Source organism: Danio rerio, chromosome 8, assembly GCF_052040795.2.
Source record: "Danio rerio strain M-AB ecotype USA chromosome 8, GRCz13ab, whole genome shotgun sequence".
In the NCBI taxonomy this organism is placed as follows: domain Eukaryota; kingdom Metazoa; phylum Chordata; class Actinopteri; order Cypriniformes; family Danionidae; genus Danio; species Danio rerio.
In genome coordinates, this window is record NC_141028.1 from 27,575,295 (window position 1) to 27,592,500 (window position 17,206).

At 37.1% G+C, this 17,206-nt stretch overlaps 2 protein-coding genes and 1 long non-coding RNA gene across 9 annotated transcripts in view; 2 read left to right on the top strand and 1 right to left on the bottom strand.

The window, feature by feature from the left end:
* The window catches only part of prex1 (phosphatidylinositol-3,4,5-trisphosphate-dependent Rac exchange factor 1), a 145,993-nt gene extending 139,485 nt beyond the window's left edge, over positions 1–6,508 (bottom strand). Inside the window, exons 1-3 of one of the 6 annotated variants that reach the window (XM_087264804.1) lie at positions 6,407–6,505; positions 5,783–5,846; positions 4,958–5,057 (exon numbers count right to left, since the gene is read on the bottom strand). In XM_087264804.1, the coding sequence (XP_087120930.1) occupies positions 4,958–5,057; positions 5,783–5,829 (147 nt within the window). In that variant the 5' untranslated portion in view covers positions 5,830–5,846; positions 6,407–6,505. Of the gene's footprint in view, positions 1–2,291; positions 2,877–4,957; positions 5,058–5,782; positions 5,847–5,995; positions 6,281–6,406 lie in introns of those variants that run through there. The other 5 variants (XM_087264802.1, XM_087264805.1, XM_087264806.1 and 2 more) reach the window with 5 other exon arrangements.
* LOC147842649 (uncharacterized) overlaps positions 1–17,206 on the top strand; it is a 149,389-nt gene that overhangs the window by 25,795 nt on the left and 106,388 nt on the right. The window lies entirely within an intron of this gene.
* tmem81 (transmembrane protein 81) lies at positions 6,432–10,734 on the top strand. Of its 2 annotated transcripts, XM_087262588.1 has the most exons (3): positions 6,437–6,532; positions 6,822–6,888; positions 7,813–8,719. In XM_087262588.1, the coding sequence occupies exon 3, from the start codon at positions 7,815–7,817 to the stop codon at positions 8,592–8,594; it is 780 nt and encodes a 259-aa protein (XP_087118714.1). In that variant the 5' UTR covers positions 6,437–6,532; positions 6,822–6,888; positions 7,813–7,814; the 3' UTR covers positions 8,595–8,719. The 2 variants fall into 2 exon arrangements, with proteins under 2 accessions (NP_001429596.1, XP_087118714.1); NM_001442667.1 differs by lacking the exon at positions 6,822–6,888 and having other exon boundaries at positions 6,432–6,532; positions 7,813–10,734.

The window sequence follows — 17,206 nt, forward strand, 5'->3', positions numbered from 1 at the left end:
AGACCATGGACATACCCGCGCTTTCCGCTTCAAGCGGCTATCGTGTTTTACTTTGCCAACATTTAACCAATAACGTCATGCCACACGCGTTGCTGTTTCTGTGTAAAGTCAATAAAGAGGTCTAACTCTGCCACCGCATAACTGTAGATGCGTAAAAAATAATAGGAATATATATATACATATATATTCGAGTCCTGATCGGAAGGTAAGGTCCGATTCCGATAAGAGTCTAAAACCTAGTGTTCGGGCCCGATTTGCGATCACGTGATCGGATCTGGACTTTTCTATACTCATTTATAACATTTTAAAGTAAATGTTTGCACCTTGACAGTTTTTTTAGATTCAGTTACATCAGAAAAATCATATATTAATTGTTTATTTAATACAATCATTACCTGAATTAAATCATTGTTTTAAAATAGCAAATAAAAAAAGCATTTCTCTAGGGAAATTTTACATCATAAGAAAAATCTTCATCGCAATTCTCAACAAGATTAAAGCAAACTGCATATTTTATCAGTATCGTGCAGCCTTAGCAGAACATTATAGACAATTTAGCTGAAACCTTACATTTTGGAATGAAAACATGTAAACATACAGGCAAAACTAGAATATCTGTGGCTCCTGACAATACATTGAGATCTTAAGAAGTGAAACAGTCAGTGAAAGAAATGGTATAATCATTTATAACATTATTATCTTTAATACACAGCCTTGGCAAATGGTCTGTATCACATTCTATTGACTTGCAGTTTACGAACCACAGATGACTTCGTTTTCAGCTAAAGTCTTTCTGCAGAAGAAAAAAAAAAATCACCTTAATCTCAAGATGAGCAAACAGCAGGTTTTCATTTTTTAGGTTATCCATCGTATCAGTGCTTAAATACTTTTATAAGCCTTATCGGTGAATGAAAAGATGAATATGTATGGGTTCATGATTGTCTCTGCTAAAATTCAGGCGTGCTATGTCATGATCTGATGCTAATGAGAGCAAGAAAACACTTGTCAAGTATGCCAACTAACAATCTGGAGATTTCAAAGTCTTTCTGTGTTTGTTTTTACTTGTTAACATACATTATTATCACTTCTCAGAGCATTGAAATACCGTGGAGGGTCAGTGATTGTCTGGGAGGGGCGTCACTGGGACACATGTTTGCTCTGAGCGGGACTGTATGCTGATGAGCACAAGCTGGTCTTATCAAAAGAAAAAACAAAACAAGTGTACTGAAAATTGTAGGGGATTACAGGCCAAAATAGTAAAAAATCCCACCTCTCAGTCAATGCTGATTTTACGAGACATAAAAGGAAATGGCACATGACAAGGAAATACACTTTTTGCTAGAGCCTAGACAAATAGGATAGCAAAAGTGACAGACTCTGGTTTCTCGATATGAAAGTGTTCACCCTTTATAGTCATCTCTTCATAGTCATCTCTAAAGTACACCCAAAAACACACATTACAGTAATTCAATCGATGAAGCGATTCCGAACAAGAGGTGTGTGTAAAGAATCAAGACCTATTAAATCAAGGTTAACATAGCTTAATGTAAATAATATTGTCATTTCCATATTTAAAAAAATGAAAGCAATAAATGCAATGCATTGATGAAGTTGAAATCTGGGTGTATGAAATAACAAAATATATTCTCCAATGCTTATATTGCATATAAAAACACTTCAGTAATGACAGATCATAACTTAAAACATTAATGTGATTGTCTTTCAACTGAAAGACTACAAATATGTGAAAACATTCAAATGCAAGTTTTAGAAAATTGTGTTTGTGTTATTGCTACCATTATTAATATTTCTAAGAAAAAAAAGTATTTTAATTAAATAAATCAACAATGGCATTTGAGTTTTACTTGTAGATCTGTAAAAGCATAAAGAAAAACAATGCTGGGAAATGCGAAGTTAAAACACTCTCTGGACCAACAACACTGACATGCTTGCAAAGCATCATAAACAAAACCCCTACGAAGTCCCTCTACAAAACAACCCCTTCATGTTTGTTATGAATAAAATGGCACTTAAAAATAACCTAGCAAACAGTATTTGGTTTGGAAAAGCTGCATGTATCACGTATTCTCCCTCTTCCTCTTTTCTTGACGACAGTACGTTACAGTGACTAAAACACTGCCTGACAGCTTCCCCAGTGCCCGTTATCTCCAGTTTATGAGCCTGTAAACGAGACTGTAACAATAACCGCGCGACCGTAACATGTAACCAGACACATGTGCGTCCAAACTACAACACTTAAGAGAAGTTTGGATCAAACCCAGTCCACTTACCGACTGCAGAAATGTCAAGTTTCTCACGTAATCCCGTTCGGTGTTCAATATCTCATTTAAAACGCACAGTCTCAGGCGAAGCTGACGGTCCGAGTCCTTGCCACTGAGACACTCGTTTTCATGTTGATTGTCCTCCTCAGTGTTTATTTCGCTCATTTTTAAAAACCCGTTGAGTTAAGCGCCTCCAAACAAACTCGATATAAACCAGTTGTTTGAAAACTGAGGTGAAGATGTGGTAATTAATCCATTTAATCCGTAGCGCGCTGCACGCAACCTCGCGCCAGGATGCGGCAGGGGAAAATGTTATTCTGAAACTAAAGAAACTTCTGTAAAAGTAGCGACGCGCAACATCGGAGTCAACCGCAGCGCAATTTGCATCTCATTAAAAACATCTTCCGTTTAAAAAAAAGTCAGACCAGAAAAGTAACCTGGTGCCTGCGGTGTAAATGAAGAAAGTGGTCAGAGAAGCGAAGTGATGTGGAAAAAAAGAGGAGTGCACGTGAAACGATCAGTCACAGTTAAATCACTGGCTAAACTGTGCAGTAAAAGCCGATGAAGCGAGTGCACGAGTGCTCAGTGTGGACTACATGAAAAGTGTTGTGAGAGCTGTGGAGAGAGAGAAGCGAGTCTGCCGCTTAGGCACCGTCTGTAAGTTGCACCGCTTGATCAAAAACGTCATCAGTTTGATAAACTGATACCCCTTCATATCTTTTGATGGGGATCTGAGAAGAAAGCTCATTTTCATCTCTGGTACATTGTCTGATGTTCTTATTGTAGGCTAATGTATATGCTCATTTTAAGGGTTTCACAAAAATAAAAACAGCAGTACTTTTTGAACATCAAAATGATGTTAACTTACATGAGATGATGACTCTAGAGATAAATCTACTAAGCCCCTTTCACACTGCTTATTGATTCTGGGAAATTGCCAGAAAATTGCTGGATTGCCTTCTGTGTGAACACAAACATGTCAAGGGATTTGGTTAGAGACCTAGTAAAAATGCAGTAATCAGTCCCAGAACGAGTGCTGTGTGAACAAAAGCCAGAACCAGTGCCATAAATGATGTGTCGAACATGATGTAGGCCTACTCATGCAACTTATTTGAGCAGCTAATGCGCTATATGCAGAAGAACTTTTAATTTTGCAGTAACCTGGGTCAAACGCTTCCGGTAAACTGTATGTTGTTACAAAATTGGCGCATTTTTTCTTTAAAAATCAATGATCTTAACTGCCTAATTAATATGCAATACAAAATGGGTCTTAGAATGTACAAGAAGTACTGCATTAAATTAAATTTTTCCACACCATGTCTTTAAAATATGAAAATTTATTTTACCCCAGCAATTTCAATGAAGTTTCTGCGCTAGCCTGCTGATCCTTACGAGTATGTGCGTGTGAACGGATTTTCATCTTGTTTTACACATGAACAACTAAATAAATGCTTAAGTCTATTTAATTGATTATATTTTAATAATATTACAACATCGATGCTTTAAAAGGAACCATATAAAATTGAAAAAGTCACATTAACCGTTCACCGGAAGTTTATCAGTATGAGAAGAAACAGCAGCTGTGCATATACCCTATTTAAAAACAGCATTCACAAAAAATGTCCACGTGTCTGTGAATGAGGGAGTGTATCGGTGTTTCCCAGCACTGTGCTGGGTTGCAGCTAGAAGCACATCTGCTGTGTAAAACATGTGAGAAAGTAGTTGGCGGTTCATTCCGCTATAGAGACCCCTGATAATTCAGGGACTAAGCTGAAGGATAATAAATGATAAATGTCCAACTTGACTGAAGCAGAGTCAGTGAGTTTCAGGTTCTGCATGAACACATGCACAGATTCCATTAAATCACTGGCAGTGTGAATGAGCCAAAATCAAATGATCTTGGGTATTAACAGTGTATTTGTCGGAATCATTGTGATAAAGGCTTTAGAAAAGGAGTATTATTTAACATAGTCCAGGACTCCCTATCCCTGCCATGTTTAGTAATGTTTTTTCCATAACAGAAAATACAGCATTAGAGTCAAGTCAGAAAAGCAGAATTAGCTGTATAATATACTGAATGTCATTATTTGGTCATTTTTGGATGAATAAATCAAAATCAGTGCAACCAACTGAATTATGATATTGACTATTATCTTTCATTTTCAAACCACAAGAGATTATTTAATAAAAAATGAGATTTGTATGTTCTGCTTTAGTCTATTTATAACTTTATGAAGATTCAAAACTTTGAAACAGTTGTTCAAAGACCATCTCAAACGGGCACAATGATTTCAGTAAATAAACATTTTTAATGATTTTATGGGAGAATTATGGTTCTTCCTTACAGGGGATCTGTGAGAGCCTTTACTGATCATACTCTGATCGCCAAACCATTGAACATGTCTTTACCTCTCAAATTAGTTTTATTAATTTGCATGTTGTAATGAGGCACTTGTTAAATTAAAGCAAACATTTGAAGTTATATTCACTTGGTGAATTAAAAATTTATTTTAAAAATTATACTATGCAGAGATTTAATACGTATTGATATAAGATGATTAGGGGCAGCAGCCGCAGCACGATGGCGCAAGTCCAAAAACATGTGGTACAGGTGAATTGGGTAAGCTAAATCGTCCGTAGTGTATGTGTGTGAATGAGAGTGTATGGATATTTACCAGTGATGGGTTGCAGCTGGAAGGGCATCCGTTGCAAAAAACATATGCTGGATAAGTTGGCGGTTCATTCTGCTGTGGTGATCCCAGATTAATAAAGAGACTAAGCCAAAAAGAAAATGAATGAATATAAGATGATTAATTATTCTGATAGATTAAACTTTAAATATATAGTTTACAATAAAGCTGTTTTGAAATCCATGTTTGTCCTGAGATTTTGTTTTAAATGGTATTGACCTGTAGGTACCACCAGCAACTTCAAAGCAGTTTAGTAGGAGGAAAAACGTTCCTCCCATAGGCTATATTAAATAGCCAGACAAACGACCAGCTCTGGTGTTGAGCCAAAGAAATTTACCCTACTGAACACACTTCATGCATCCAGGCTAACAGGTGTCTAAACTACTACACTGGATACAAATATGTTGAAATAACTGTGAATATAAAACTAATATGAATATAAAACTGTAGATGAAAAGTAGTCAGATCACCTACCGTCAAAATTACAATGGTAGTGACGCAAATGACATGATCATTGCAGTCAGCTTCCACTGTTTATTTTAATCATTAAAGCCATTAGAACTTCATTTTGTTAAAATAAGTCTTAACAGTCTAAATCTGTCATTTTAAAACACATGGGGTATTCTGGTAAATATACATAGGCTATTAATATTAATTACCAGAACTATCATTTTTGTTTCTGTGTCCACACAGAAGTCACTTTAGTTAACAAGAAAGGGAGTAAATGGTGACAGAAATGGTTGAACTGTCTCTGTAAATGTTAGTTTGTTTGTTCTGATGTACAGAAGGTTGTCGAGGCTTTGTTCATACCGTGTGTGCCCTTGAGGTGATGCATCCTCAGCATGACAATCAGCCATCAGTGCCTGTCCACATCCTGTTTACACCATCACAAAAGACTAGAGTCAAGTTCTCATCGCTCTCACACTAAAATATTTGGCCACTAAACCACCAGACTCCACCAAATGAATGGACAAAAACGTAAAGGTTAGGAATGAGTCTTTGGCCTGGTTTGAATCACTTTACCCCACAGGAGTCGTTCAGCTCCAAGCATTTCATAGCTGTGCGACATTTGAGAGGTGTCAATAACCGCTGGTCCTGCTTTACTTGGCTGCCCACACTAACTAAACATACTAGAGAAGTCTAAAGTTGTCATTGTTTGCTTTGGTGTGACTTAAATATTACTTTTTACCGAAAACTTAAACAAATATAGGTGACAAACATGTAAATACAATCAATAAATTTGTTACTTCAACCAAACCGGTAGCGTAATCACTCTGTCAAATGTTCTGTGACCGACCGCCATCTTGTGGCGGCAAAAGGCAACATAACAAAAACTCTGACTTTTTGTCCGTCTGAGATTATAACTCACTTAAAATATATATTTTAAACAAATAATATATGTTTTAATTAATAATTATAGCTTAATTTCCTCACCTCTATTATTTTAAACGACCTGACCAGATCAATCGATGAACGTACACACGTGACGTTTTTTTTTCACAGATGATGTTTTGAAGGAAATCAGAATCGACAGTTGACGGTTGACAAGTATCAAATGAGGTAATAATATCCACATTTTCTTTTTTCTGATTGATAAATTATTCAATATAACAAATATTTTTAATCTTATAGTCCTAATAATAAGTGCGATAAAACAGTTTGGAGCATAATTATGGAACAAACATTTGTTTTTTAAATTTGTTTGCTTAAAATTTAACTTTACTGTATACTAAAGATTATTAAAAGACGAAAAAGGAATTTAATATTTAATTAAATATTAATTTAAATCTGCTGAAAGGATACATGTTGAACAAGATATTTAACAGTAACGTCATACATGCTATTTCAGAACCCTGACTTGCCATGAAGATATCTGAAGATATACACCAAGTTAACTTACCAGTCAAAAGTTTGGGGTCAGTTTTTTTCATGTTTTTTTTTTTTTTTTAGTTATTCTGTTAATCAGGGAGGCATTTATGTAAAGAAATGTTAAATTGTTAAATATTTATAAAAATATAAATAACTGCTTTCTTATTGTATGTAGTTTTAAATGAAATTATTACTCTTGTCATTATTGCTTTTATTACTAATACCATTAATAATAATAATAGTTATAATGATATTAATTAATATTAGAGTGATTTCTGAAGGATCATGTGACTCTGAAGACTTAGTAATGAAGCTGAAAATTCATCTTTAAAACTCCTGTAATAAATGAATAAATGAAATGATAAACTACTTTGAACAGTTATTTTATAGTGCAATCACATTTCACAGTTTTACAATTTGTATTGTATTTTTGATTAAATAAATGCAGCCTTGGTCAGCAGGATAAGCTTATTTTAAAACATATAAAAATTATACTGACCACACACTTTTGACCGGTATTGTATATGGAATGATTTTGAGATTATAGGAGCTGAAAACAACACATAAAGCATAAGCATAAAACTGTTATTGAAGGTTTACATTGCAAATCAGATTAGAAGCACTTGTTTGGCATCTCATATAATAGAGCCACTAAAAATAAATAAATATACGTAAATAAATGTAATTATTTGCTGTGAACATTCTGTGTGGGCCTATAACTAATACTATATTTGTTTGTATTGTAAATTTTTCACATTTCTCAATATTTCCATTTTCTAAGGCAAAAACTAATTTAAAATATGAATACTTAAATTTTAAAACAAATAATTAGATAAAAAGCAAACAATTACATTTTCTTGCAAACGGTTAATTTTAAATAAAAATATGATAAATAATTTATTAAAAGACACTGTCATACTGAAAATCTACTGACAGCTTGGCTAGACTATTGCTCCTCTTCTGTGTCACAGTAATGGCTCTCTCCACACTTTGGCTGGTCTTAATGCTCTGGACGTCGCTGTTCTCCGACAGTCAGTGTAGCACTTTAAGCCAAGCTGAACTGCAAGAACTGGAGCAGATCCACACCTGGGTTGTCTCACGTAGCTTCCCCTGCAGTGTTACCTGTGGACTCGGCCTCCTAACTCAAGAACTCTGTCCTATTGGAGTGACCAGAAACATCTCCACAAGTTCCTGCAAGCTGAGGACCATAAGCTGCCTGGACTCCTGGCAGTGTGGCCTAAAGACCCAAACCGCTACTGTTGGTCGGCGACTGGTGCTCGATTGCTTGGAGGAGGTGATGGAAGCCATGGGTCGCTTTTCCTTTGTAGTGTCTTGGCGCTTTGCATTTGCCATCATCACCACCGATGATTCCTTATTCACCCGTTATGAAGCCCTTAGCCTGGACAAGGTGGTGCTAGACCCTCTCAGAGAGGAGGACTCTGGGACGTATCGCTGTGATGTACTGGACACCGGTAAACGAAGAGTGAAGAGGATGTACAAAGGCGTGAAGGTGTTGTCTCCTAAAGATCTGAGTTTAGACTTCGCTCAAGGTCTGATTCACTGGGAAATCCCTGAGAGCCGGTTTGCTAACCTCACTAGCTCAAGAAAAGTGTATTCCAGCAGCACAATCAGGAATATTGTGATTATCAGTGTGCCTTTATCTTTTGCAATCGCGGTGGTCATCTTTATATTCTTGTTTTGTTACTCTAGAAGAGCAAGAAGAGCAGCTCACCTTTGCCAGGACAACATTTGATTGATTAAAGAGTTAACTGAAGATCCCAAAATAACCTCAGGCTTATTTAGTCCTACGAGTCACAGATGTGTTAAGAATGAGTTTGACCTTGTCACTAATGTGTGGGATTAAAAAACATGTTCCAACTACTGTGTACTATTTATAGAGCCGAGTTGTTAATGAACTTTAAAAAAAAACATTCAAGTTTGTGTTAAAAGTGATAAACAGTTCACTTAATCAACAATCATCAGTCATTAGTGACTCATTGTGATGTTCATGAATCCTGTGTTATGCTTCTGGAAGTAGCCATCACAAGTTGGTGAGCTGTGGTCATAAAGGGATGGATAGGGTAAGTAACAATACTCTGGTTGGCTGTAGAGCTTAAACAATGTAATGTGTATTTATATAGCGCATTTATTGTGTATGGCCATACACCCAAAGCTCTTCACAATCATGAGGGAGGTCTCTTCACACGAACACTAGTGTGCAGCATCCACTTGGATGATACGACGGCAGCCATAGGACAACGGCGCCAGTGCGCTCACCACACACCAACTATTGGTGGAGTGGAGAGACAGTGATAGAGCCAATTTGGTGGATGGGGATGATTGGGAGGTCATAAGGGCAGATGGAGGAAACCTGGCCAGGACATCAGGATTACACCCCTATTCTTTAAGACAAGTGCCATGGAATTTTTGAAATTAAACATTTTTAATTTTTAAGACAGCACTCACTGACACTATAGCGTCCCCTTCACTTTACTGGGGCTTTAGCACTCACACAGACCACATGTTAAGTGCCCCCTGCTGGCCTCACTAACACCACTTCCAACAGCAACCTAGTTTTCCCATGTGGTCTCCCATCCAGGTACTGACCAACGCTCAATTGGTACTTAAAATGTGCAATCACAATATCCCTGATATCCAGTGTATTACTTATACGTTGACTAAAACCTATTTATGATATAAAAGAGTGAATTTTGACGAACAGTGAAAAGTTTGCATTCCTGCTCTGATAAATGTTTTTCCATGAAAGACCCTTACTGTTTTACTTTAACTTCCATGTGCGATATATGAGCATATTTTATACACACCATGAGTCAGATTTTACTTTAATTAAGTTATATGTAGATAGGCAAGGGGCGATAACCGGTTTCAAGGTTTACCAAGGTTCGAAAGTGTCAGGATATTAAAACCGCAAAAACGCTTTGTTATACCATTTCTAAGGTCTATAGTTTTTTTTTTCATGTGTTGTAAGGAAATCTGTGTTTTTGAAACTAATAAAGATAGAATTCAATGGTTTATTTTAATTATGTAGCCTCACATTTACTGTTCCAAAATATTTTAAATCATTCCTAAAATGTAATATATTGTGTTTAATGAGGAAAAAGTAATTAAAAAACATTATTTTACCGCAGTAAACACAATACTGTGATAACGTGATATTTTTATCCAAGGTTATCATACTGTCAGAAACTTATACCAGCCATGCTTATATGTAGATTGAAACCTATGTTACTTCACCAAAAATTTGAACTGATTGGGTAGTCTTTCGGTAGGCTAGATCTACCAGTTTACAGGGGCTGTGAATATACAATTTTATTATTAATTATACATAATTATTATTATTTAAGAGATATCAGTGCAAACCATTTTCCTATTATTTAAAGGGCAGACCCCCACGCACATCTTGTTTTGACATCCTTTGAAGAGATCAAGCGTTAATTAGAGGGTCAAGCACCCATAATTTGCCGTCGTTGACACATTACACCAGTCTGATCCTATTATACAAGGCAGGATGGATTCATACAGTTAGGTTGTTCATAAAAAAGACACGAGAGGCAGCCAGTGTGGTTCATCACTTCCAAAGTTTGATTGTTTGGTTAGAACTTTTGAGATCTTCGGCAATCGTTTGTTTGTAGCGAGTGGTATTTGAGTTACTTTTGCCTTTCTATAAGCTTGATTTCGTTTCTGATCTCTGTTATGTACAAGTATTTTTTTATCTGCCAGTAATGGCTGAAAAATTCCAGTGCATTGTCTGAAATAGTATAAGGCAACATAAATCACATTCAATCACAATCACATGTCATGTTTTGACCACGTCTACACGTTGCTGATATGTGATCAGCTGGTCAGATATTTTAGGGTGTCCGCGGGGTCTCAAAAAGTAAAAAAAAAAATCAATAACAAAATTTCAGGCCTTAAAAAGTTTTAAATTTACTCAAATATGGTTGTGTAGGTCTTAAATCATTTGTCCATGTAAAGCTATTCATGTGAGCCAATCCAATCACCAGCAAAACATCTCAATAAAACATTTAACAAAAGTCAAATTAAATGTACAGTTTTGAAAACTTTTTTTAAAGAGCCCATATTATACATGAAATAAGGTCATATCTTGGTTGTAAGGGTCTCCAACAACAGTCTAATATGCATGCAAGGTCAAAAAACACTTTCATGGTCTTATAATCTGCATTTATTTTTATCTAATTATCCCAGTGACTCCTGTATGAATCGTCCAGTGATTCATTTGTTCCCAAACCCCTCCTTAGCGCGAAGCTAATCTGCGCTGATTGGGCCGATGACAGTCTGTCGCGATTGGTCGACTGCCTTCAGTCAGAGAGGGAAATGGCCAATAGCTAATCAGCAATTTAAAAAGTAATCACAGTTCATACACGCTCGATAGTGTAGAAGTGGACTTTAGCTGCCACACTATGGCGAGTGGATAGTGCCACGGATAACCGAACGAAGGAGACAGTCGTGTACTCGCCATACCACACACACACAAAAACACACACACACCTCCGGATGACAACGCTCCCGCTTCAGCCCGCACCCGCCAGGTTTTAGCCTGAGAACCCGCTCCGTTTTCTGCCCGCCGCGCCCGGTCCCGCTAGAGCGGAGAACACAACCAAATATCACCCAGTATACAGTCCAGACAGCCAAGCTGTCTGTATCAAAACACACACACAGCACAAAGTACACAAAGCTCGTTCGTTCGTTCGCTCTCTCTCTCTCTCTCTCTCCCCGCGCCAGATTTCTGCGGCGCGGGAATAAATTTCCGAATAAATCGCGGGAGCAGAACTCTAGCACGGAGCTCCATAAACAAACAGCACGAGGCTGAATCCAGCTTCTTATTCGCAGCTTCTTATTGACGCTATGCGGTCCACCTTAAAAACCGCGACGCTTCCGTTTTTCAGCTTCTTATTCGCGCTCATCTCAGGGACCGTGTTTATTTATGTTCCTTTTTGAAAAATGAAAAATGCTAAATGAAACTGATATAAGATAGAAAACGGGCTGCAAGCATGAAATCTAATTGCATCATTGATTAATTATTGACAGTGCCATCGTTTGAGTACAATATATTTCTGTTTTTTTTTCAGAAATAGTCCTTTATGAAGACTTCACATGACCCACCTATGAATAGACAGTGCCTGCCTCAGCAAGGATTTTAGATACAAAATAATTGTTTTATTAATTCAAGTTGTAAAAGTTAATGCATATGTTTTATCTGCAAATACAATTTGTATTAGATTTCAGTAGCTTTTTCTGACACCCACGCCTGTAAATACAATTCAAGTTTTGTTAAACCTGTTGTTTCAAAGAACAGACAATGCACTTCTTATACACCTTTTTATACACCTTTTTATACACCTTATACAAATAAATGTGAATTGAACTGAATGAGCTATTGCATAATTGAATACTGTACCATGTTCTCTCTAATATTACACAACAGGTTAATAGTATACGTCTATACACGCGTCTGCATATGTATAAATATTTATAATTCTATCCCATTGAGAAGACAGACCTAAAAACGGTCAAAATACAGTCATTTCAATAAATGCCCAGTTGGAGGTGCTATATGCCAAGTTTTTTGCATATTCATTTAATGTTTTATTTTTAACTTTTATGTATTTGTGTGCCTACTACATACTATGTATGTGTGTACTATAAACTATGTGTGTGTGTGTGTGTGTGTGTGTGTGTGTGTGTGTGTGTGTGTGTGTGTTCACATTAAAAATGTTTAACACTAAAGATAATAAAAGTATGTTTGTGTTATAAATTTACACAAAATAAAGATGCCAATACATAATCATTTAATAATAATGATTTATTATTATTATTATTAATAATATTAAGAATTATTATTATTATTAATTTTTATTATTAGTAGTAATAGTAGTAGTGAAATAAAAATATTTTACAATGCACTTATACATATTGTACTAAAATAAATGCCAATTAATCTATATACCTTATAAAAATTTATTAATATGTACCTATTTATAAATATGTGTGTAAAATATGTCTCTCTCTCTCTCTCTCTCTCTCTCTCTCTCTCTCTCTCTCTATATATATATATATATATATATTCATACACAGTACACAATACATTTTCCTGTGTCTGTGTTTATTTAAGTGTATGTATATGTATTCATTCATTTTCTTTTCGGCTTGTTCCCTTTATTAAACTTTGGTCGCCCCAGCGGAATGACCGCCAACTTCTCCAGGACATGGTTTATGCAGCGGATGCCCTTCCAGCTGCAACCCATCTCTGGGAAACATCCACAGTCGTACACTATGGACAATTTAGCCTTCCCAATTTAACTGTACTGCATGTCTTTGGACTGTGGGGGAAACCGAGCACCCAGAGGAAACCCACGTGAAAGCGGGGAGAACATGCAAAAACAGAAAGGCCAACTGACCAAGTCAAGGCTCGAACCAGCAACCTTCTTGCTGTGATGCGACAGTGCTACCCACATCGCCACCATGTCGGCCCTGTGTGTGTATATATATATATATATATATATATATATATATATATATATATATATATATATATATACAAATTAACTATATACCTATACAAATTTACATAAATTTAACAGTACTAATACTACTAATATTAATATAAATGATAAAAATAAAAAATATTAATAATATTATTATTAATTCTATTATTATTATTATTAAGCTTATTGTTGGTATTTTATTTAAAAAATTACAAGAAGCTTATACATATTGTACTTGTCTATCACAACACCAGAAATAAGATTATACACAAATTAAACACTAGCATTTTCAGGCTAGGTACCACTAGTTAATTTTGACACAGCAGAACAGTTTTGTTCCAATGCACTCTTGGCACAATTGGTGGCGCTGTATCTCAGCTGTCTTTGAGGGTGCGTTGAAAATCTTACTTGGGTCTTGTAGACAATCTTCCCATCTATCAGTAAACCCAGATTCATATTAATTTACTCTACTAATTTTAGGTTATTGACCTCTGAACTTGCCATAAATCGCAATACAGCAAGGCAAAAACAGGTATGTACCATTGCACTCTGCACAATTGGTGATGCTTTATCTCAGCAGTTTCTGAGGGTGCGTAGAATATCTCACTGAGGTCTTGTAGACAATGTTCCCCTCTATCAGCAAACCCAGATTCATACCACATTACTGTACCATTTTCTGGTTATTGACCCTTTAAACTTGCCATTAATCGCAATACAGCTATGTACCATTGCACTCTTGGCACAATTGGTGGCACTGTATCTCATCGGTTTTTGAGGGTGCGTTGAATATCTCACTGAGGTCTTGTAGACAATGTTCCAATCTATCAGCAAACCCATATTCATAGCATATTACTTTAACAATTTTAGGCTATTGACCTCTGAACTTGCCAAAAATTGTAATACAGCTAAGTACCATTGCACTCTTTGCACAATTGGTGGCGCTATATCTCAGCAGTCTTTGAGGGTGCGTTGAATATCTCACTGGGGTCTTATAGACAATGTTCCAATCTATCGGCAAACCTAGATTCATACCACATTACTGTACCAATTTTAGGTTCTTGACCTCTAAACTTGCCAAAAATCGCAATACAGCAAGGCAAAAACAGCTATGGACCATTGCACTCTTTGCACAATTGGTGGCGCTATATCTCAGCGGTCTTTTAGGGTGCGTTGAATATCTCACTAGGATCTTATAGACAATGTTCCAATCTATCAGCAAACCCAGATTCATATCACATTACTGTACCAATTTTAGGTTATTGACTTCTGAACTTGCAAAAAATCGCAATACAGCAAAGTACCATTACACTCTTGACACATTTGGTGGCGCTATATCTCAGCAGTCTTTGAGGGTGCGTTGAATATCTCACTGGGATCTTGTAGACAATGTTCCAATCTATCAGCAAACCCAGATTTATACCACATTACTGTACCAATTTTAGGTTATTGACCTCTGAACTTGCAAAAAAATCGCTTACAGCGAAGTACCATTGCACTTTTGACACAATTGGTGGCGCTATACCTCAGCAGTCTTTGAGGGTGCGTTGAATATCTCATTGAGGTCTTGTAGACAATGTTCCAATCTATCAGCAAACCCAGATTCATACCACATTACTGTACATTTTTCTGGTTATTGATCTCTAAACTTGCCATGAATCACAATACAGCAAGGCAAAAACAGCTGTACCATTGCACTCTTTGCACAATTGGTGGCGCTATATCTCAGCAGTCTTTGAGGGTGCGTTGAATATCTCACTGAGGTCTTGTAGACAATGTTCCAATCTATCAGCAAACCCAGATTCATACCACATTACTGTACCAATTTTAGGCTATTGACCTCTAAACTTGCCAAAAATCGCAATACAGCTAAGTACCATTGCACTCTTGACACAATTGGTGGCGCTATATCATAGCAGTCTTTGAGGGTGCGTTGAATATCTCACTGGCATCTTGTAGACAATGTTCCAATTTATCAGCAAACCCAGATTCATACCACATTACTGTACCAATTTTAGGTTATTGATCTCTAAACTTGCCATAAATAGCAATGCAGCAAGGCAAAAACAGTCCTATTGCACTCTTTGCACAATTGGTGGCGCTATATCTCAGCAGTCTTTGAGGGTGCGTTGAATATCTCACTGGGATCTTATAGACAATGTTCCAATCTATCAGCAAACCCAGATTCATATCACATTACTGTACCAATTTTAGGTTATTGACTTCTGAACTTGCAAAAAATCGCAATACAGCAAAGTACCATTGCACTCTTGACACATTTGGTGGCGCTATATCTCAGCAGTCTATGAGGGTGCGTTGAATATCTCACTGGGATCTTGTAGAAAATGTTCCAATCTATCAGCAAACCCAGATTCATACCACATTACTGTACCAATTTTAGGTTATTGACCTCTGAATTTGCAAAAAAATCGCTTACAGCGAAGTACCATTGCACTCTTGACACAATTGGTGGCGCTATACCTCAGCAGTCTTTGAGGGTGCGTTAAATATCTCATTGAGGTCTTGTAGACAATGTTCCAATCTATCAGCAAACCCAGATTCATACCACATTACTGTACATTTTTCTGCTTATTGATCTCTAAACTTGCCATGAATCGCAATACAGCAAGGCAAAAACAGCTATGTACCATTGCACTCTTTGCACAATTGGTGGCGCTATATCTCAGCAGTCTTTAAGGGTGCGTTGAATATCTCACTGAGGTCTTGTAGACAATGTTCCAATCTATCAGCAAACCCAGATTCATACCACATTACTGTACATTTTTCTGGTTATTGATCTCTAAACTTGCTATAAATCGCAATACAGCAATGCACAAACAGCTGTACCATTGCACTCAACCAAAGCTCATTCAAAAAATCTCGCGGACGTTTATGGAGAACGCGATTTATCTAGCCGGAGGTACGTATGGCTGCATTTCGTTTTTTTAAGCATACGCTACGGGGCGGTGTGACGCCGTTCGTCTTCATGCTCACCGGCAGCTCGTCATGTACGTCTGCAAAGTTGAGACGCAGACAGGAGCTGACCTCAACAACGGCGGCAACCCGACAATCCGGTTCTAGTCCGAAGAACAGCGGTTTCAGAAATCAGGTAAGACAATAACAGAATCCAAAAAATAAAGTGAACGAGTTCATAACAGGGTGAGAATGTGGTGAAAAGGTAGACAAAAATCTGCTAAGAAAAAGTAGACAAAATCAGACAAGGGCTTTTCTTTTTCTGGACAGCTTTTGTAAAACGTTGCTCGGGTTTAGGGAAGCAAACGGGCGAACGGGCGGGTCAATCGGTAAAGGCAGTTGGGTTTAGGAAAGGAAGAGGAGGGTGGGTCAGCCGATTGGCCAGTCACCCAGTCAATCATTCAGTCAGTCAGTCAGTCAGACAGATGGTCACTCGACAGTGGCCTCCGGTGGCTTTACGCGAGAACAAAAACTGCGCAAATATGTGCCTCCCAGAACGTATTTCGCGGTCTCCAGAAACTTCCACGGGACTACGTTTTCAGAATGAGTCTGGGTTGAGTACAACAGTACATAGCTGTTTTTGCATTGCTATATTGCGATTTATGGCAAGTTCAGAGGTCAATAACCTGATAATGGTACAGTAATTTAGTAAGAATCTGGTGTTGGTAATAGATGGGAACATTGTGTACAAGACCCAACTGAGATATTTAACGCACCCTCAAAGACTGCTGAGAAATAGTGCCACTAATTGTGCCAAGAGTGAAAAGGTACAACTGTTTTTGGATTGCTCTGTTTTGCTATTTATGGGATGTTCAGAGGTCAATAACCTAAAAATGGTAGAGTAACTTGGTATGAATCTGGGTTTGCT

Bases quoted from the DNA above. Each gene is read 5' to 3' on its own strand.
- tmem81 (NM_001442667.1), top strand. From the start codon at position 7,815: ATGGCTCTCTCCACACTTTGGCTGGTCTTAATGCTCTGGACGTCGCTG.